Here is a 22,900-nt window from a genome sequence, read left to right as displayed (position 1 = left end):
TTATGTATGTATATTTCTATGCCTATGCATTAAAAATTCATTTGCCGAGCAAAAAACTTTGAACTCTACTAGGGTTTAACACTTCCGACCTGACTCTTTCACATTTTCTATGTACAAACACACATATACATGCATATAATAACTCTCCTCATTAACACTTTTTGCAATTTATGTCTCAAAATAATAAATACCTTTTGCAACTAATTCGCGTACTTCAATCAACGTATATACACACTAACACATATGCGCGCCGCAGCAATTTAAAGTCAAATTAATTTTGTTGTTGCAATTCACAGTCACACAATTCAATCAGAATTTCCTTCTTAAATTTATTTAAATATTTAAATTTATTGCATTTCTCTTTTCGTTGACTTTCATTCGTTGGAGCATGAAGTATTAAACACTCAGTGTTGTTGTTGGTGGTGTTTTATTATCACAACGTACAGCACAAACACACGCACGCACGCGCACGCACAGCACACAAACTTTATGTTCCCCGTTGAGAAAGCGCCGTGTCTTAAAACCGAACCGACCGTTTGGTTGTAACGTTGCAGCTCAACTGAAAGCTGAAAGCGGTTTTCACTACGCTTTGACTGCGCACAGCACTGAACTTGACTCGAACTCGAGCGATGGTGGTGTATTGGGTGCGTTGGAGCCAGCCGCAGCTCTAGACAATAAACGCCATATGCTTATTTGTGTGTGTGTGTGTGTGTATGGTGAATGTTGGCGCTTGCTGCTTTTGGGGGAAATTATGTTGTTCACAATTGTCTGCTGTTTCAATGGATGCCGCTGGTTGTGACTACTGGTGTTGCTTGTCACCACATAACCACAGAGGTAACAGCGGTACGTACAGTGGGATTAAAGTCAGAAAAAAATTTTTTTTTGTCAAAATTTAACTTTCTCAAAAAGGTAGACGCATAAAACATTTTTCCAAAAAAATTTTATAGAAATATATTTTAGAGAAGATTTTAAACTGCCTCACCAAAGAGTAATTCCTTCCAAAGTACAAATAAAAATCTAAAATATTTATGGTGGTTAAAATATTATAAAAGATTATTCAAGGACTGAAAATAATTGTCTTATATGTACATGTAACTATGTGCAAGTATTTATTGTACCAAAGTAAACATTTTTGATGCAATTTTAACTTGGTACATCCAACCGAAGTGGGCCGCGAAAACCACATCTACCGTTCCCATAACTGTCGGGTCTACGTAACCGGAACGGACGCGGATTTTTCCGGCCAACGACTGTCAACTCGACAAAATTCTGTAGTTACAACAACAACAATATCTAAAGCAAGGTCAGTAAAAATCGTGTGCAGAATTACGTTTAGAATGGTTATTGGGCACACAAATATTCGTTAGGAATAATATTTGTATATGTATTTTAGAAATAAATATTAGTGTGAGTAATTTTTAGGCGGATTTTCTACTAAAAATAGGATATAAACTGTCAAGAAGGATAGTTTACTTATGTAGCCTGCCACTGCCACTTAAACATTGGAAAAATTCACTTGAAAATTATTCTGACAGGAAATTGAAATAAAATTGTCAAGCTAAAAATAAAATTTGTTCCTTGGTCATTTAAAAGGAAAATGGAAAGTTGGGTCTCTTAATAATAATAATACTTTCAAAAATACTTCAGTATGTATTCAATATTGTTCAAATACTTTTGATTCAATACTGATATTACTATCTGTATTCAATTTGCAGCACTTTTCTTAAATATTTTTAATTTGATGTTTATTTGTTCATTAATTTGATCATTCATTTTCTCTATCAAATAATATTTTCTATCAAATAAAAATAGATGGCAACTTTTCTACAATATATTTTTAATTGTAAAGTATCTTAATAACTTTGTTGAATTATTATAAATCACTCACCATATTACATTTTCAATTAAGACCCATATTTTTTTGTCTATTTAAGAAATTAAAATTTTTTTACCGTTAACAAATTTGTAAATTTGTGGTTTTAAACCATTTAAGTATTGCGCTGAGAAAATTTCAATAATGGAACCCTTACAAAATATTTTTTGAATCATAAACATTTCGAAACCTTTTTAGTTTGATACCTTTACTGAATTAAAAACATTAACAAGGGGCAACACTTTTCAGAAAATATTTTTTCCAAAATGTACCCGCTCTTGTAATGTTTATATTAGAAAACTATTTTATGAATTTAAAACTCCATCAAAAATTATAAATTTTTATTCCCTCAATAAGCAAATCGCAACACTGTACACTTCTAGAAAATGTATTCGCACAGAGATAAGATGGCAAAAGCAGCATCAACACTATAATTAAGCTGTCACTGTTAGCTTTAACATAGATTTGATAACATCTATAATTAACAGAGTATTTTCATAACAGGTTTTGTTTGTTGTGCGTATTGCTGACTGTTAGTTAGTATTGACTATGTTGAATTTTCCCACATTAGTGTCCATTTTGATGCAGGATCAGGAAAAAAAGTTTTAAATCACTCAATTTTATAAAATTAATGGATTCGATAATCGTTGTCCACATGAGTTGTTTCTTTTTTTGTTTTTATAATTTATGTGGTTGAAACGGTATTGGTTTTTCTTTGTGTCACTGCGTACTTTTTTCTGGTATTTCTTTTGTTTTTGCATTTCTACAAAAGCAAATCTCAAGTTTATTGTCCTGTAATTGCAATGCCATCGAGAGTTTCCTGTTTTAGACCGTTAGTTATGCCTAGTCAATGAAATTACAACTTGCCATTAATGTCACATAGTAATTACTTCCGATTTTAAATGCGAAACATTTGTGGTATGTTATATGACAAGTTCAAGTTTATATGAAAGAGTAGGCTCTCACTCCTAACCATAACCACATACTACCCACATTGAACAATATCATAATACATGTTTTCAGGTAAGGTTACCTTTAGAATAGACTGAAAGAGACATAATGGGGACATGGAGAGATCTCTTTAATTTCAATAAGCACTCATTCTGAGCTACTGAGCTGGGTGAGCGTATTCTCTGCGAAACTCATTATCTCATTCTTCCCCGGGTAGCATTTTCCAAGTTCATAGGATAGTTTTAACCGACAGCGTCATTGAACTTCGTATCACAATTCACGAATAATATTATACCTCCTGTTTGAGTTTTTGGTCGTAGCAATATAAAATACCTACAAAGTTGACGAATTATTTTCTTATGTGCGAAGTACTATTGGAACCTCCTGCCAAGAGTCGCTAGCTAAGTAATGGTAGCGTTGTATTCAAGCCATTTAACGAAGGCGACTACAAAATACCCCTGAACAGAGAGTCTACTGAGTTTATTTCTGCGGCTTTAGTAACCTACAAGGTTGAAAGTTCATATCCCTCTTAATAATTTCCTGATCGACATGATTACTCCATCTACATACTTTACAATTTTAGTAAAGCATTTGCAATCGAATGTAGATCGATTAACTAACTATTTCATATGTTTCACTGACTCCAATGACTTCCAGTTTGCGATTTACAAATATGAAATATTTTTTAAGACTTTTACTAATATAGACATTTGGATGAGTTAGTAGTTGTTTTTGGGGGAAAAAATAACGAAGCAAATCATAACATCAAAGTAATGAAGGCGCGTCGTCTAACTTGTACAACAGGTCCGTTATGCTTCACATGCTTGCGAAGTATGTGCCAAGTTGCTGTCATCGCTTTTCAATGTCAAGTCGACGACAGTACAATGACATGACGATTTATCGCAATGCAACATTGTTGCCTATACTATATTTATATATATAAATTACTATAAATATATTATATATGGTATATACTAGAGATGTATTGGGTGTTTATTGTTTCGGAAATTCAGGAAGATGACAGTTATAAGGCAAGCCTTCAGCACAATAAGGGAAAGCAGTCGAACTGGGTCGGCCAGTGAGCTCACCAGAGCGGGAAAATTACAAATTAACTGTTCACAGAGAGTATTTTGGAGTGGTGGCAAGACTGCGTCTAATAAAGAGTAATTAACTAAATACCAATAATACTTGTTTGTTATTTTTGTATACTTCAACTTTTTTTAAGTTCAATGCTTTTCATGGGAAGTATGGAATTAGTTGAACAAACATTAATATATTTGATGTGTGCAAGTTCATAAAATGAACGGAGACACACCCTCTTTCTAACAAATTACCTAATACAGCTTGCCACTGGGCTTTCAAAATTGGAAGAAATTAGCTATTACTGTGGCAACTCAAGGTCGAATTGCAGAGCAGTTTGACTCCAGCATGTTCCAACCGCACTGCTGAATAATTTTAGATCGCCGAAATATTTTTAATTTGTTAAGGATTATATCGCCGATTATTCTAATACATATTTGACTCTTATCATAAATTTTTTATCGAGTCTCTCACTATGATGAATTTGATAAGTTTTAATTTTGACACGGACAAAAATATCCGAGTATGGTTGTTTTTAATTGTACATTTCGAACTATTTTCAGTCATAAACTACCCTAGTTCTTCAAGACGTAAGTAGCTCAACGGACTAACAATCTCAGATAGTTTTTATGTCTTCTTTGTATACATAAGTGGCTACTAACACCGCCAATCTGTCGTATCGGAAAGTTAAGCGGTGAAATAAAAGTAGAACTTCCAGCCTCTGCGACTTATTTCTGAAACGTTCACTTCGACTATAAATCGTTCCAACATTGAACCGTAAGAGAAAATGATAAACTCGTTTCTTTTAACACCAATACCTGCAGAAAAATGAAAGGTCAGTGAGCAAAGAGTGTCATGAAATTAGAACTGGAACATATTTCGTTTTATATCCGGTTAAGAACTGTCACTACAGCTGCATGATTTTAGATGTTATAAAAATGATAAACACAAGGTCAGATATTTAAAAGTAAAAAGCATAAATAGTAGTTAAAAGATTAATGTAAAAGTCTCAAGAGTCATTAAATTTTCGTTTGGAAAGTTCTTTAGACAACAATGAATTCTTGATAATTGAAAAAAAATTAAAGTAAATACCCGAATACTGATTATCCATCGAATGGGTGGGACGAAGGCGCCTTGAAATTTGAAACTCGGCCGAGGGAATTACAAACTGCAACAACACCCTTAGAAGATATAAAAACAAATGTTCTTCTTCTTTAGCGCAACAAAAAGATTGGGTCACTTTGAAACCCAAACTTATAGTTTTTATTTATCTTTAGAGATGTGGGATTAGAAGAGTGAATTTTTAAAGTAAAGCAGATCATCTCAACGAACACACGTCAATATCGTGATCAACAATTCTGCGTCAAATTAAATCAGTGGAAATGTAATCAAAGATTGCATGAAGATAATGAAGTTTGTAAAAATTAAAACCTCTTTTGTATACTTTTATAAAAAAATAAATAATTCAATTGAAAAAAATATATATTTGGCACCATATTTTAGAACAATAAGTTTGAACCACTATTAAAATTACAACAAAGAATCCAATAGCATACATCGGAAGTGAAAACATTTCTTGTAAAGCAAAACAACAAAAAATGCGCTTTCCACTAATGGATATAAATATAGGAAAATTGCTAAAAATATATTGCCTATTTTTAGGCGCACTCATAAAAGCCAAATTGCTGAATCGTTGACAAAATAGTGAATACAAAAAAGAAAACACTGAAACCATGTTATACATTTCTACTTATACATACGTGTTTTCATATAACCCCGCAAACCATAAACATATACTTTAGTTACTGATATAATCTAAAAGGGACCGAATAGCAAAAGGGGACACCATTTCCATGAGTTAGTACAAGTATGAGGTAATTTCTCTTCTACTGGCTTCGTATAGAATTTATTGTTGTTGCAGGAAAGCAAAGCTGAAATATAGCGAGCCAAGGAGTTCCAAGTCAATATGTCATGGGAGCTAAGCCCTATAAGTGAATTTTACAGGTTCTACATAAATTTCAAGTGATTATGATGTACTGGGTCAAAAAATGCAATTCTTGTAATAAAAAGTTTTACATTTCGTGTATGGCATTAATATCCTGTTTTTATTGCACACTTGATTTCGATGCAACAATAAAAAGTTTGTACACACATCACCTAAATTAGAGGTAAGTTTTGCAAAGATCGGTTTACATAATTTTGAGGTTTGCTGGGAAAAAGTCTTTGACGTCACAACGGATTTATGTATTCACCACAGCACTACATTAGAGTACACCAATTTTCATATAGTTCATGGCAAATGAGGAAATAGACAACAAAATGTAGCATCCTTACTCTTTCTGCTAAACTTAATGGATGGCGAGGTGCGCGAATGAATATACTACCTTGAAATTGAAACGTGATGTGAGTTCAATGTTATGGGCAGTAAGCCAAAAAATGAGGGGAGCAACTCAGAATATAGAAATATATGCCAAATTAAATAAACGAACTTAAAGGTAAAATAAATGCAGAAACTCAAAGGCAATGAGATATTTGCGAAACCTCTAGTTTATCCATGTTCGAGAGTAGGAATGAGTTTGTTCTCATATGAATTAAAAATACCTTAAGCTAAATTTAAAAATTTAACATATCCTTGTCTCCAAAGAGTATCTCTTTCGTTAATAACTACAGAATTTCCATTAAGTCCCCAACGACATCCAACAATTTCCTCATAAAATTCAAGATCAGGGACATTAAGTCTGTAGAATCTTCTAACGTGCTTTGAAGGTGAGACAGCAAAAACAAAAATAAATGCAGCCATCAACAAAGCCACCAAGGCTAGTGGTGACGACGAAGTCGGTATTCGAACAGCCAATTGCACAGAGGGTGGATAAATTCAACTTTTTTGCAAAGTATGTATGAGAGCAATATAAAAGTGCTGCAGAGAGAGAGAGAGAGGAGAGAGAGACATAGAAAGAGAGAGAAAAACTGGAGAGCGTTTAGCGTAAAACTCTTATAAAATAAGCAAAGTTCGGTTTCTAACTTAAATAAATCTAGGAGCTTTATAATTTTATGCTTTAAACTTTTGCTCTTTACATTCAAGTTTCGAAGAAGCAAGGTTTGTGTCTAAGTTTAAAATATTAATACTATTTTTTATTATGTTTACCCATCGCTATTGTTAATTTGGAGGAATGCCGAGTTGACAGTCCGGACAAAAATTGGGGTCTGTTCCGGTTACGTAGACCCGACTGTCGAGGTAATAGTTTATTCTTCGTCCTCTCCCAATTGCATATAATTATCATGCCTACTATAATACTAAGAACTTAAGCTTATTGCTCTTGCGCTTGTGTGGGAGAGAGGTAGCTTCAAGAAGTGAACCAGTACCACTGTCAGAGTTTGTCTGTCTCAGTGCAAATGGTATATAACCGTATACTTATGTGGGTGCCGGGCTCAGCATCCGCAATGATGAAGAGGAGATCGGCTGAGAGCTTACAAAGCTCACTGACACGTATCCGGTAGTTCTAAGAAACGACGATTCCGAGAAAGTATTTAAATCGCTCCGAAAATGTGGTAAGATAAAAAATCTACGTTTAGAGTAACATTTACCATATACAAGTAGTAATCTATTGGTAAATAGACAATCTTCGGAGAATTCTTGGTTAAATCACACTTTTTGGCTTAAAGCTTTTATATTATTGACTAGCATTATCTTGGCATAAAACTCGGTTGAGATCTGTTAAAAGAAATGCTGTCTACGAACGCCGTTTCCACTTGAGCGCTAGTAACCGTAAAAATGTGCCGTAATCTTGATTTACTTATTTCAATTTCAACAAAGTATAACTTATTATTATAATTACCTCTCTGTTGTAATAAAATTACATTTTCTATTATACAAGTCGAAAGTATTTTACTGGGTCGTAGGCATATTTATGTAAATGTACTGAAGCCGTAATGCCATTCGTCTGCTATTTGTTCAGAGAATATGATAAATTTGAAATCGGTTCTCACAATTTTTACTTTAGTGGCCGCAATTTCAGTCAACTTCACGCTCGGTAGGATACATAAAAGTCATCCACAACCTCGCATATATAGCGGTCGTTCGGCAGCGCAAGGACAGTTCCCTTATCAGGTATTGTTGAATATCGAAGATGACAGGATCGAGTATATTATATACGCCTGTGGGGGATCAATAATATCGCGAGATCACATTTTGACTGCAGCGCATTGTGTCGAACACGTTGTCGAAATGCCTGAGCTTATAAGCGTGTATGCTGGTACAATATATTACATTACCGGTGGTGTTGAAAAGCGGGTATCTTTGGTGACAATACATCCAGCATATGGTGGAAATAATAATGACATAGCTATATTAAAACTGAATAGTGCATTAGAGTTTAACGATGTCATCAATTCCATACCATTAGCTAAAAAGAATATACCCGACGGTGCACAAGTTATCGTGAGTGGCTGGGGTCACGTGAGCAGTACTAAGGCTTCATATGTGCTTCAATACGACACCGAATATTCGATAAGTCATGCACAATGTCTGAGGCGATTGGATAGATTAGGAAGCGCAATGAGGTGTATGAGGAGACCGCTTGGTCATGGCGTTTGTAGTGGTGATTCTGGTGGTCCGGCGGTTCATAACGGTGAACTTATAGGAGTGAATTCATATGTCATAAATGATTGTGGGCTCGGATTTCCCGATGTTTTCACTGATGTGGTTGCAACAAGAGGATGGATAATAAAAAATATGAAGTAATACAATGCAAATATTCTTGTTGGAAAATAGTTAATAAAAATGTGGATTGAAGGTTTTCAAAAAAAATTTACATGTATTAGTCATAGAGATTAATGATCCAATAGTAGGTAGAAAAAATACTTCATCAGGTGAATTTGTGTTCTTTGGATGTGACATATAGCTATAAATACGAACAAACTGATTATTTTCACTAATATTTCATTGAACTTAGAGGGTAAGGTTAATAGGAAAATAGTCCATAGTAAAGGTATCGAAGGGAGAATTCTCTCAATAACCTTAGCAGTTGGTGAAATATGACAGCAGCTCTCTTCAATTAGCCATAAATAGGGTTATCACATATATGCAACTAAAGCACTCGTAAAGTTTGGTAGGGCTGCCACCAATAATTGAAATGTCTCTTTTACAAAACACCTCATCTTACTTGTTCGTTTCTATGACATCATTCTTTTTAAAACAGATTTATTTTTAGTTATGAACAGAGTTAAAACAAATATAGGGTTGCCATACGTATTAAACAGTCTTTATTTACGTATAGGAGATATCTATTTTTTTAAATCATGCGTTTTCTAATAATTTTACAAAAGAGAAGAGAGCTTTAAATAATTAATATTCAACCAAATATTTTTTATCAATCAAGCAATTTAGTGTAAAGGGTGTCCCAAAAATATCGCTAGCTTGGAATTAAATAGAAAACACAGTTTTTAGACTTTCGATTTTAATTATACTCTCGCAATAAGTTGCTACAGAGTATAATAGTTTTGTTCTCCTAACGGTTGTTTGTATCACCTAAAACTAATCGAGTTAGGTATAGGGTTATGTATATATAAATGATCAGGATAACTAAGCTCCACAATAAGATTCAATACTGTTATTTGGTACACAGGATCACATTAGAGAGGGGCATCTGCATTTTAAAATTTTTTTAAAAAGTAGGCCCTCTAATATTGTAGATTATTGTGCATATCTCCTAAACCGCTAAAGCTATAATAACAAAATACTGAGAACAAATGTTTTTAGCATTTCTATCGACAGTGTGAAGATCGGTGAAATCGTGACAATTCCGCCCACTCCCCATATAACGGTACTATTGAAAACTACTAAAAGCGAGATAAATCAAGCACTAAACACTTCAGAGATATTCAATTTTATTTCTAGGATGGTATCACACGACCTTATTGAAACTGCGTTCAAAATTAGACAGTGGCCATATCTTTGGATCTGTGCGAAAATGGGCGAATTCGGATTACAACCACGCCTATTTCCAATATAACACCATTTTAAATTCCATCTGGTTTTTTCACTTTCCAGTATGCAAATCAAGCAATAATGATCGTATCGGGGTAAAACTTTGCGTAAATAATGCGTTTAAAGTATGCCACCTTGTGACCAAAAATTGTCTAAATCGAACCAAAACTGTTCAAGCCCCTAGGTACAGAATATATGGACCCCAGTATCTATAGTTGACTTTTTATCAAAAATATCGGTCAATGTGTAAGATATATAATTAAAATTCATATAATAAAATAAATAAATGAAACTCTCGATAAAAGTATGTTTTTGTGTCAAAAATGAATTGGATCGGATCAATAGTTCCTTTAATATAAAATTTTGCCAACACCTGAAGTAATTTCCTGGGCTTTGATCCTTGCAAGTTGCGAGAGTATAAAATGTTCGGTTACACCCAAACTTAGAGCTTCCTTACTTGTTTGTTTTTAGGGTTGTCAACACTTTACTACATAAATGGGGGCGAATTTCAACTTTGCATTAATTTTGGAAAACCTTTTATTATATGGTTATTTGTTGTTTGCATTGATATACATATGTAATATAATTTTTTTTAAATTATCTGTAAATTAATTGAAAAATTTCTATAAGCCAATCTTAACGCTGGCACATACTCGTTCAAATATTTACACACATTTCAGGGAATGATTCTGTGGCTTAACTATACTATATTTATGGATACCCATATAAACCATCTATGTAAATAAATATATAATAATGTATATAAAGTGATACAACAAAATAAACTTGCAATTGCGCACTTCGCCTTGACGAAAACTGCAACATTTTTCGGACATTAAAAGCAACAAGTCTATATAGGTCAACAGTACCATGAGAATGTATATAATACAAATACATACATATACCATACACATATGCAAATAGTGCAAACTCTGTAGTTAACCGTAATTATACAAGTATTCTACGAAATATCCCGAAAGAGAACATTTTGCGAGAGAGAATATTGTAGTTGTTGATAAATCGAGTCTGGAGAAATACTCCTCCCAAAAAATAATAATAAAGAACTATTTGATTAAGAACTTCTTTAATATAATTTTATTTCATTTAAATAAGGAGTTTATTTCTAAGAGACAGATTTGGAATCTCGTAAGGTGTCAAGGTCATACATACATATGTGTGTTGGTGGTACTGATGCTGGTACACGTGATAAAAGATAAATGTAACCAAATTTGAACATAAGTCCTCATCTACAACTCTCTATTCCAGAAAATATTACGAAAGCTGTGATAAGTCGTGAAGTGAAGGACTATTTCCGGTAAAATCATTGATAATTGTGAATGACCTCAACATGTGTTTATTGGCGTAAATAACATAAAGAAAAGCTTCAGCTTTAACTATTATTTTCGATTGAAAATCGGTTTTTTTAGTTCACATAATTACCACCAGGGCAATCTATATACTGTTTATAACAATGTTTCAACTTCGTTCTCGACAATTATCGGTTTATTGTTTTCCATAGACCATTACATTGTTATTCTGAGTATAGAATAAATCGCTGAGACCAAATTCGGAAATTTTGTCATAATTTTATAGACTTTTCACAAGTTGGGTGCTTCGTCTAGAGTCTAGAAGCAACTTCCCATGTCCGTCAACTTAGTTTATAGCTTTAGAGTAACTGTTATCTCGATCCATTTCTTTTTCTGGTCATCACATATGTACATGACTTTGGTAACATATTATGCAGAAACGGTGAGAGCGATAACATCAGATGAAGTACTTGCCGAATGATCCTGTATTCAGTATACTGTTTAGTTTCAGTAATTATATTATTCTTGATATTTCTATCTAGAGGATCTAGATTCTCCAGCGGGGCGATGTAGCCCTCAATAATCAATGTAGGCAATCAATTAAATGCAATGTTTTCGAACCCGACAAAAAATCCGATCACTATCCAATTTTTTCTGCATGCTTTATTACTTATATAGTTTTCCATACAATGACCTACCAGTTGTTTTATCCGACCAAAAATCGAATGTTGGCAATTCAAAAACAACTTTAATTTTGACTAAACTTTTGCTAATTGGTCATTGTACCGACAATATATTCTAGTGAGAGTAGTTTTCTAGGTTTCAACAACGGAAAAGCGGGGAGTCACTGCAGCAGTCGACGAACTTTTTTTAGCACCGTTGGAGATCGCGTGCAACGCGAGAAATATTGGATTTTTTTTTTGTAATATTATATTTTTGCAATTGCGGGTCTTCGTACTGTCTAATAGTGATTACTGTGGTAAGGCTAAAAATCTTGTCGGACGCAAGTTGTCAAAGTTGTATGGAGGAAGGGGAGATGGAAACATCCAGACACTTTTTGTTCCATTTTCCAGCTTTTGCAAGACTGAGGTTGAAACAGTTCTGCGAACCGGAGGACATAGCCAACTCTGCAAATTTGTGATTGGCTCAAAACGGATCGTCTTTTTAAAGCAGTCTAAGTGAGATCCCTATTTAACCGATCTCGTAACCTAACCTTACCATTCTTAAATTTTGTATAAAACTAATTATAATATAGTGTTTTTTTTTTTTTGTAATTTCCAAAATTCGCTTTTTTAGGCTATCACACTAGGTGAACCGCTTAAACATTCGTAGTGCTAGAAAACTTATATCGACTTACCGAGAAAATTCTTCCCACAATCATATTTAATTGAAGAAACTACGTACCAGCCAGAGTACAACAGACGATAAATATTGTGGTTTGAAAAAAGTTCTCTAAAGTCTACGCGAAGCTTTAATTGGAGGTTATAAACTCAATAAGTGAAATGTTTAATTTTACCACAATAATCTTAAGCCGTTACAGTGTGGCCCTTCTAGTGCAGAGGCAAAAGTATGCATGAACCCAATGACAACATTTAACTAAAGTTCTTCAAAATCTAAAACTTCATATGCAAAAATGCTTATACACGCCCGAAAGAATGTTTTTATGTATATTCTGTAACATATGGATGCATACACGCTTTCACTATTTACCAATTAATTTTTATACGAATACAGAAACTGGTGGATGCAGCAAGAATCATGGTTGCACCGGAAATGGAAGCGAAATGCATAAATTGCTTTCAAAATAGCTTGAAAAAACAAGAAGTATCGGCAAAGCTTTCGGCATATGTGCATATGTGACTATATGTATGTATATGTATATAATGTAAATACACTCATCTATGTCCATCTGTATATTTGTATATAACAACAGATGCAATTATATAAACGTCTTGATTTGTTTTTCAATTAAACAAGAAGGTGTTGAACATTTTATTAGGAAAAACACATATATGCTTTTGTTATTGTAAAATATTAAAGTAAAAGCAGCAAAGAAAGCCATCGGCGGTTTGCTTTTTGTTTACTTACATATGTACGTATGTGTAAATATGTATTTATGTACAAATATGCAGGCAGGCATTGGACCTTTTCAGTGTAAACAAAAAGTTGAATCAACAACAGCAAATCAGTTCTCTTGTTTATCTTTTCATAAGTACTATTAATATGTGTGTAAGTATGTGTTTAAGTTTGCAAGTTCGATGATCTTATCAATTCTGGTATTAAGGGGCGTGTGGCTACGATAAAGCAGACTCACATTTATAATTTCTTTTTAATAAGAAATACTTTTCTAATTTCTCCACAAAGCGCAGTAAAAAATTTAAAACTCAGGTTGAGTTCCTCTTTATCGACGGCTGTGAAGTTATGAATGAAAGAGAGCAGAAACTATGCAATTATGAACTGAAAACTTCATTTTAATAAAAACTTGGAAGTACTTATATTAAAGATTCATCTAAAATGTGCCAACGTTGCTGATGAGGATTAACGATGCATAGTATTCAAAAGTAGAAACAATGCCCTTTTTATTAAAATACCTACTATTTCGAAACACCTCCACTCTAAAGGTAGCCTCATATCTTGTCGTGAAAATCTTTTCACTTTACTAGAAAAGGATGAAGAATATATAAGTACATGTATACCTATATGGTATTTTCAATAGCTATAGTATCTATAGAAATATAACATCATTCTATGCGACAACCTATGTCCTAAACGAGACAAATTGTCAAACTTTCCCACTGATTGTAAACAAACCCTTCTCTTTCCATCCTCCTCCCAACGTATTTTTCTCTCAAACGAACTCATCGACGAACTAACGGGAAGAGCTTGATGCAATCTTGATTTCTATTATTCTTAGGTCTTAACATAACCTTTGACAACACGTCTTTGAGAGAGTAGTTCAACGTAATTTACATATTAGCAGACAACTAAAATTTGATTATGTTTTAACTGGAAAAAGTTGATTTTATAACCAAGCTGTGTATAAATGGGCGATTAGCTGATACCCAGAGAACTATTCGTTTAAAAAGCTTTTTCTCATAACTGAATTATATTAAATTTGAAAATTTCCTGCAATGACCTACCAGTTTGTTAATCTGATCAAAAATCGAACTGTGGATGGTAAAAAACGACCAAAATTTTAATTTAATTTTTTTTTTTCAAACGCGACCATTTGTCAATTTTGTGATTATTTTCGACCCTAGGTCATTGTACGAACAATATTTTCTAGTAGGGAATTTGTTTTTACGTTTCATTCACTGAAATAGCCGAAATCACTGCAGCAGTGGAGGTTCTTGTATTAAAAAATTTTAATGTGTGTTTTTAAAATATGTATAAACACATCCTTGAAATTTTAAAACAATTGATAAAGTAATTTTTTATTTCTCGAATATCGCCTTATTTCAGTGTGACAGGTGTGCCGTTTGATGCATTTTTCTGTCAAGTCAACTATTTGATGAACTAAAGCGATAAAGCTGATGCAATCTTGATTTCTATGATCTAAGCGATGGTACAAATGATTTGCTAACTTTTTTTGAGTGATTCAACTTAACGTTTGAGCAGGCAATTAAAATTTACAAAGCCACTTAATGATCTTCCACGAGAAATGGTATTCTCATTCACGTTTTAAGACCTTATTTCTTGATTATATTAAATAAGCCTAATAGTTTAGTATAACGCTCCAAAGTTTGGTTCTTTTCATTAATCACTTATATAAATACTTAAAAATAAAAATGCTTAGCTATTTTTAATTAAAATGCATAATAAATTTAAAAGAATACTACATTTTAGAGTTAAAATAATTTTCTCTCTACTTTTTCTGATATGCATAAGTGAGTCTTTCCCACTGCCATTAGCCACCACTGTATCACAATCATATGAATTGAAAATGCGCTCTGTTGCTCATTTGTCTCAAACACAAATTTGTTTTTCCTCTCCAATGTTTTCCTCTGAACTTTTTGTTGCATCTTCGCGATGTTTTATCATTTCTGTTTTGAGCATTGCATTCGTATCGTTTTTATTGTTGTTGGTCATATGTAGGAGTTTTGTCTTTGCACTATTTTAGGTGCATGAGCTTTAGTAGGGCTCGTGCGTCTCTTTGTTAGCCCTCGTGCCAATGTACATAAGTACATATGTATGTCGTACACAATGCGAAATTTGCATAACTGTAGTTATATACCATCTGATCAAATTTAACCCGAACACTATTCCATTTAAATTGCCAACAAATCGAATGGATAAAAAAAATCGTTTTTTGATATTCACATGTCACACACACTAATGTTTGGCGACTTTTTGTCTGGCGATTTTTACCATGGAAAAAATTTAAAAACAAGTTTGCTTGAAATTTTAGATTTAGAAAAGAAATCGTTGAAAATATTGCAGAAGTGTTTTTGAGAGCCTACTTTATCATATAATCTGGTATTTGAGTGAGACAAAGCATTCAGTGAAGGTCGTGAAGTCATCAAAAACTTCCTCATGTGAGTCATCCATCCACCTCTGTTAATGATGACAACCTCGAAAAAGTTAAAGAAGCAGTATATGCATCAGTGATAGCAGAGGATTTTAACATCTCTTATGGATCGACTCAAAAAATTTTATTTAGCGGTTTGGGTATAAAGTGCGTCAACGATAGACTCCTACCAAAAGACCTGAACCTTTTGCAAAAACGACGTCGAGTAGAGGTCGCAAACGATATGCATTGCAATAGCTTTGCTGAGAAACTTATTTGCACACACTGAAGGCCATCCCAGCCGTGGCTTATAACAAGTGTATGGAAAATTGCATTAAGCGTTGGCATATTTGTATTGACTCAGAACCTATTTTGGAGGCGTTAATAAATATTTGTAAATGTAGTTTTCTTTTCAGTTCGTGTCAAATTTGATCACGTATTACATATTTATATTTGCTTAACCGTTTTATATAACTGAATCTTTTAAATGCATCGTTCTATTTATATTTTACGGTAATCAAATGAAAACTTGGGTCCTAGGTACACGCTCCTTAAGTCTGGTGCTATAGTGTCCGCCATGCTTGTATCGAAAATGGTGATTTCCTATTATAGAAAAAGCGTTGGTTTTTGTCTGAATCATAATAAGTTTGAAACATCAATAACTTTGTATAAAATATTGTAGGTTAAACTGATTACTAAAACTTGTCGAGATATGCCTACAAGTATAACCGAATCAATCACCCATCTAACTTGTGTTTTTACCATGGCACATAATAATCAGAATTTTAATTGAAAGAAAAATAAATATTTTAGTTTAGGAACATATCGCTGTTACAACTTTTAATTTTCCTCCCCTGAATAAAACATGTAAGATTGTAAGATCTAGTAGCGTTGTCGAGCGCCATGCTATTGGGACTGGTATTTCACCTTGTTCCTGTTCGAATTTCTAAATTAAATTTAAAAAAAAAAACTAAAAATAGCATGAGTCTAAACAAATGCCGCAGAGTGTCTGCGAACTGTTTATTTCTACAGCTGATGATATGCAGCTCTACATGTGTATGTGTGTGTGCAAGTCAGTTTATGACTCCATTGACGCCCCCCAATTGCTTCATTGTTGCTGCTGCATCGTCAACTCAACGAATACGCTGCTCATCGGCAACGCTCTCTGCACTACGCTCATCAGCTGCTAGCGCAATTGGTGCTCAAGCTATGACTTCTAACGACAGGCTATTGCTTTAGTCAGCTTCATTGTGGCCTCAGTTCATTCGGAATTGTTGCGGTGTTTACACGTGTTTGACTAAAATTGTGGCGGAGAGTCATGCTCAGCACGTAGAGGTGGCACAATACGGCACACATTTCATAGTGGTAATAATAACAATAACAACAGCAGCGACTGAAACGCATTGCCACCCCTTAAAGTTGTGTGATGAACCACTGGCGGGTAATGTTCTTGTTGATGGTGGTGATGGTGCATCGCATACTATAGTAATAACAACAACAAAAGTGACAAGCAAACAACCCTTGAGTTCATATCGAGTTTTTGTTTTTTTTTTGTGCATTTTCTAACAAGCGAACGCAAGTGGCGCATCGTGAATTTTCGAAAACACGTTGAAACTTACAACTTTGTGATTCTTGAATTCGTCAGCGAGACACAGTGCTATAGTGCGCTGGGGTAGGCCAAGGTGAGATAACAGTGTTTCGCGTGCAGCACGCGTGAGTGTGTGCAAATTAATAATTCATATTAATTATTTGCATAGAAAATTGCTAAGAAAGTATTTATAAATAAATAAAAAGGCTCTGAAATTGGTAAAAAAAAACAATGTATAAATATTTTATAAAAAAAATATATATAAAAAAATTAAAATATATTTTGTAAAAAATATATAAAAAAAATATTTAATTAATTATTCTTGTGCTCTGCGAAATCTGCAAAAATAAATACAATACTCCATATGTTATGGCAATTCAATTCCAGGTAATCAGTTTGTAATGCTGTTCTTTCTTGACAGCTGTGTGGCTAAAGTAAATATCTTAAATACCTGCATAAATAATTCGTGTTATCGAGCGATAAATAGCAATGAAAAGCCGTTATAATGAATGTGTTAAGTTTAAATAAATAAAAGAAAGTGCAAATAACGGTTTTATCTTACACTTTCAAGTGAATCTGAGTGCCACATCAAATAGAGACCTAATAAAGTACATATGTATGTACGTGTGTGTTTGTGCAGCAAGCTATACGCATGTGCAAATGTGACACGCTGGCAATTGCATCCTACAATTGCAATATGCGAACTATATGCAGTATCCGTGCACACATACGCATACAAAATAGGTGCCTTTTGTGCAAGTGTGTGCGTAGTTTTCAAGGACATTTGACTGGCTTATAAATCGGAAATAGCTGTACGAGTATAAGTGTCTATATGCTCATTTACATATATGCGAATTTGGCATTATGTAAATTTAAAGCAGTGAACTGATGGAAAAAATTCTAAACTGCTTCCTTTCTAGTTTTTACAAATTTTCATAAATACGCAAACTTTAAAAAATTAAGCTCAAAAGTGAACTGCGTTGTAAATTCGGTAATCGAAAATATGTGAAAGCTTTATAAATATATATTTTAGAGCTACATATATACTTGTATTATATCCTCAATTAAGCTTTGGAATTGAGTTACCACCTTTTCTAAACAAGTATCGAAGGGTTGAGTTCGGATGGCAGCGAATAATATAAGTATACATATGTATATTATATTATATTTTATGGCCATATGGAAGTAAAATAACCAGTATTAAATATACTGAGATTTATTGTGAAATATGATACAAAGGAAATTTGTTTTCTTAAAATATGGGGAAGATATAATATGTAAATTTTTCACTAATATTTCAAAGTCAGTTTATGTGCTAAGAGTTAATATAATAACTGTATGGATAGTTTAGCTGTCTATATTTTGGAGTAAAATTATTTAGTAGAATTTAAAGTAAAGTTATACGAAAGTAGGCGTGGTTCTGGGCTAATTTTTATTCACTACTCACATTCACTCCGACAGTAGAACGGCAGTACTAGCGTTGAGCTCACTCACTGTGGGCTCAAAGTTAATCAAGGACTGTCTGTCATCACTATCAAAAGTATCAAAATAATTCATTATCAAACTCGTTTCTGTGTTGTTCAGCGTTTTCAAGACAGTGGCAGAACATCACAGCAGTCATACTTTCGAACCAGGAGAAGTAGTCGAAACTGATATTAGCCGCTTCAACAAATTTGTGATAGGCTCATACCGCTTATCGATTTTTGAGGGTCTTTATGATCAATATATCACAACGGACCGGCATTCTAAGGTATCCCAGTGAGATCCCAGTTGGCGCATGTAACAATAACGATCTTTTAACCTAACCTAACGTAGGGCAATGCTTTCTCATTTTCACTGAGTAATTATATAACCGAAGAGCTTCAAATCCATATCTTTTCCTTAAATTTTTGCATAGGTACTTTATTTGTGGTAGTCAATGTTGATAGTTTAAAAGTCCGAACCTGCGTCAGTGACTCCTTCGATAACTTTCAGATAATGAGATGGAAATAATTATGGGAAAATACATTTGTAAATAGATTTAGTAAAAATGTACGCAATAATTTATGTACATGTATGGAAGTTAGCTAACAAAATCTATATATTGACCATCTTTAATTGCGCACGAAAGTCGCCGTAGCCTTTAAAGTCACATAACAAAGTTTTTGCAATTGTCGCGTTTATTAAACTAAAACTCCAGAATAGCCAATCACTATATAAATTCTTTTGATTCAGTACGCAATTCGCCATTTTGGCATGAAATAATTTCGCAGCCGAAATAGTTAGCAAAAATGTCGTTTGTCTGAATAAGACGGCGACCATAAATGGACGCAAACCGAAACTAAGAGCATACGAAATATAAAGTACATAAAAGAAGTTTAAAAAAAGCGTTTTTTATGTAAAAAATAAATGTTGGCAATAAACTAAGTGTAGGAGAGCAACAAATCCAAATTCCAGAAAAAAAAAATCCAAAGCAATCATTAATTGCGATCAGATCGTGCATGTGACCTATATCATTAGTCTTCTTCATATTAAGGTCGTGCTTATATTTTATAAGTGTAAGATGGGTGTAACCGAAATTCATTTAATTATTAGGTATAAGCTCATATTTTCTATGAAGATTTCTTAATATGCAGATTATCGCTCTGGAAAATCCTCTCCCACTCGTTATTGATTCAGCTGACCTCGTACGATACGGTATCTTCAATTAAATGAAGTAATTGGATTTAAAAACTATGAGTGTAACTTTTCTTGATTTTGGAAAATCTAGCTAACTCCGTAAAATTCTCGGCAATGAAACTTTATTTTTCCCTATTAATCTCTTTTAAAAAAGTTCAAAACTAAACTTTCTAGGTTTTAAGCTTAGGTCCATATTTGTCCCGGCAAAATCTATGACAGTTTTTTGTTTATAATTCACTGAGAATCGCGACATATAATAGGTGAGCAACACGATTTTATTAAATTTTTTTTTAATTTTAAAGTCCGGGACACGTAACTCGGAATCCGGACTGTCCGGTCAAGACGGAACGTATGGTCAGCTAATTCTAGTCCCAGCTTGTATTTAGTGTCATAAGCCTGAATTGGTTTCATTATTTAAGTTATTCACGCGAACACAAATGCATCACTATATTTGGTATAAAGGGCTTTGATATCCGAAAAGCCGTTTTGTAATTAAGGTTATGCATTTATTTGGGAAGACTAGAACGTTTTGCTACTTAGATCTGTTGAAGCTGTTTTTAACCAATTGAACCGAATCACATAAGTAAAAATCACATTTATTTTCTGTATTTCTAATAGAAACCGTATTTAGTAGCAGTTTTCTTCATCATTTTATTTGGACTGGCTTTTTACTCGAGTGACTAATAGCAGTGTACTTTTTCAAGAACTGACTCTCACAGAAAAGTTTCTTCTAATTAACATAATCTGAAAAAATAGTTAAAAAAAGAAGTATCTCTGTATAAACACGTCAGTTTTGAATTAACTCGGAGGAATAATAGTACTGCATTTATTTGATCTGGAAAACAATATATTTTAATACAATTTTAAATCTAGAAACTATGCTAGAATTGCTATAAGTATCAAGAGTAAATAAAATCGTCAGAATCAGATCTTCTATAAAATAATCAATGGAGGTAGTTCAGCGAATATGGAAAACCAATCAAAAGGGTGGGTTGAAAAAATAAAAGAATCACCGTGTAATTTATCGAGATTGCAGATTAAAATGAAGTTAACTTGTCAATCTTTCATTTATTTGTGGGCAACTTGGCTATGTTGCAGTCGAAAATCTTAGTTTGATATTCTTGATACTTCTTCCAAATAAACAGAAAATGATTTTATGACCAAATGTACTCTATTATCGATAATTGCAATTAAAAATTGCTTAAAATCGAAAAAATTCTAGAAAATGCTGAAGAAAATAATTTAGAAAAGAGCCAAAAATAGAATTGCGAATAAAGAAAAACAAAAAATTAGCGAATTTACTACAACAGAAATACAACAACTTTGCGAAATACGCATGTAGAGTGTTAAGTGTCGGCATTATAGTTCCAATAAAAGCACCAACAAGATAGCGGGCAAAAATAATCAGAATTGGTAAACAGAATTGCGAACAAATGGGTATAAAATGTGGCTGATGTCGGAAATTTAATGAGCTGCGGAGTTAAGCGATACGTAAAGCACACAAACGGAGATAAACAAAAAAATAAAAACAAATACAAAATAAATATAAATAAATAAAAACCAAAAGCAAGTGGAAACAAGCTGCAAATACAACAGCAACGTAAATATTTAATTGCAGGCATTAAAAAAAATTCAACAAAACAAATAGTAAATAAATTAAACACAAATGTGTAAAAAAAGTAAATAAAAAATTCAAACAGATATCAAACAACAACAACAAAAGCAAGCAGCATTGCAAAATCGCGCAAAATCAAAGCCAAACAAACAATTTCGCGTAGAAACTAGAAAAAAATAAAGAAAACAACAAAAACTCGCCTACAACCATACCAACAACAACTACGACAACAACTTTCCGTCAACGTTGAACAACAGCAAGAAAACGGCTTTTCTACAGCAACGACGTCTCTTCGGTGGCGGTGCATTGGCATCGTCACCAGCGACTGGTGGCGGCGGCACCAACACCGTCACCGAGGCCATATTGCAGCGTTCGCAATCACAGCAGCAACAACAGTCGGAAAGAAGTAGCAACTTCAGCTTGAGCAGTCATCACAGCAACAGCGTTGGCAGCGCAAGCAGTGTTGGTAGTGGCGGCGCAGAGCGGAGTGTTGGCGAACGCAGTGGCAATAGCACCGGTAATGGCATACTAACCAATGGCAACAACAATATTGCTAGCATTATCAACAGCATCAATAGCAGCAATAGTGGCAGTGGCACTGGCAGTAATCATAATTTTAATAGCAACAACATAAACAGCAACAACAATTGCAATGGCAATACAAGCGTAAATATTGGCAGTAGCAGCGGCGGCAGTGGACGCTATCGACCGCCATTATTTCCGAAACGTAAGTACATACGATTATACCTAAGTATAATATTATATATTGACAATGGTAGAGCTAAGTGATACTTATGAGTTTTAGATTTACTTTGATATCTAAAAAATACTTATGAGCTCACATTAGATGGATATGTTAGAATGAAATATTCTTTATCGAAATATATGTACGTCTACTCGTATTATAAGTATATCTAGATAAATTAGAGTGTACCATATTGCCACATGATTTATATAGCACTTGCCAATATTTCAGATTGAAGAATTGAATTTTCTTTCTGAGATTCTTTGAGGTTCTCAGAGAAATTCTGTGTTCCAACATTCATTACGCATTACGTAGAGTATACGTAAATCGGGTAAACAGGGTTGCCTTAAAAAATATATATGGACGACTATAAACCATCTGTTAGATTAGATTCACTCGGAACACGTTTATTTGTGATCCAATTGTCAGGCATCTCTTTTCCGATCTCTACTCGACATTGTTTATGCAAAAGATTCTGGTCTTCCAGTACAAGTCTAGCATTCATACCCAAAACATTAACCGAAATGCCTTGGGTTGATCGATAAGATATGTACGAATTTTAAGCACTATATCCTTAATTTTTTCGATAT

General features: G+C 33.6%; 2 protein-coding genes across 8 annotated transcripts in view; one reads left to right on the top strand and one right to left on the bottom strand.

The window, feature by feature from the left end:
• Positions 1-572, bottom strand: part of LOC106615696 (carboxypeptidase D) — a 43,675-nt gene extending 43,103 nt beyond the window's left edge. For 4 of the 7 annotated variants that reach the window (XM_036376287.2, XM_036376290.2, XM_036376289.2 and 1 more), the window contains exon 1: positions 192-572. The gene's annotated coding sequence lies outside the window, so the exon portion shown is untranslated. The remainder of the gene's footprint in view (positions 1-191) is intronic. The other 3 variants (XM_036376292.2, XM_014232019.3, XM_036376293.2) reach the window with 1 other exon arrangement.
• Positions 573-7,838: 7,266 nt separating this feature from the next.
• Positions 7,839-8,711, top strand: LOC106615659 (trypsin delta). Its single transcript, XM_014231975.3, has one exon. The coding sequence runs from the start codon at positions 7,866-7,868 to the stop codon at positions 8,643-8,645; it is 780 nt and encodes a 259-aa protein (XP_014087450.1). The 5' UTR covers positions 7,839-7,865; the 3' UTR covers positions 8,646-8,711.
• Positions 8,712-22,900: the final 14,189 nt, after the last annotated feature.

This window comes from Bactrocera oleae, chromosome 5 (assembly GCF_042242935.1).
Source record: "Bactrocera oleae isolate idBacOlea1 chromosome 5, idBacOlea1, whole genome shotgun sequence".
NCBI classification, from domain to species: domain Eukaryota; kingdom Metazoa; phylum Arthropoda; class Insecta; order Diptera; family Tephritidae; genus Bactrocera; species Bactrocera oleae.
This window is presented reverse-complemented; position numbering and strand designations above follow the sequence as displayed.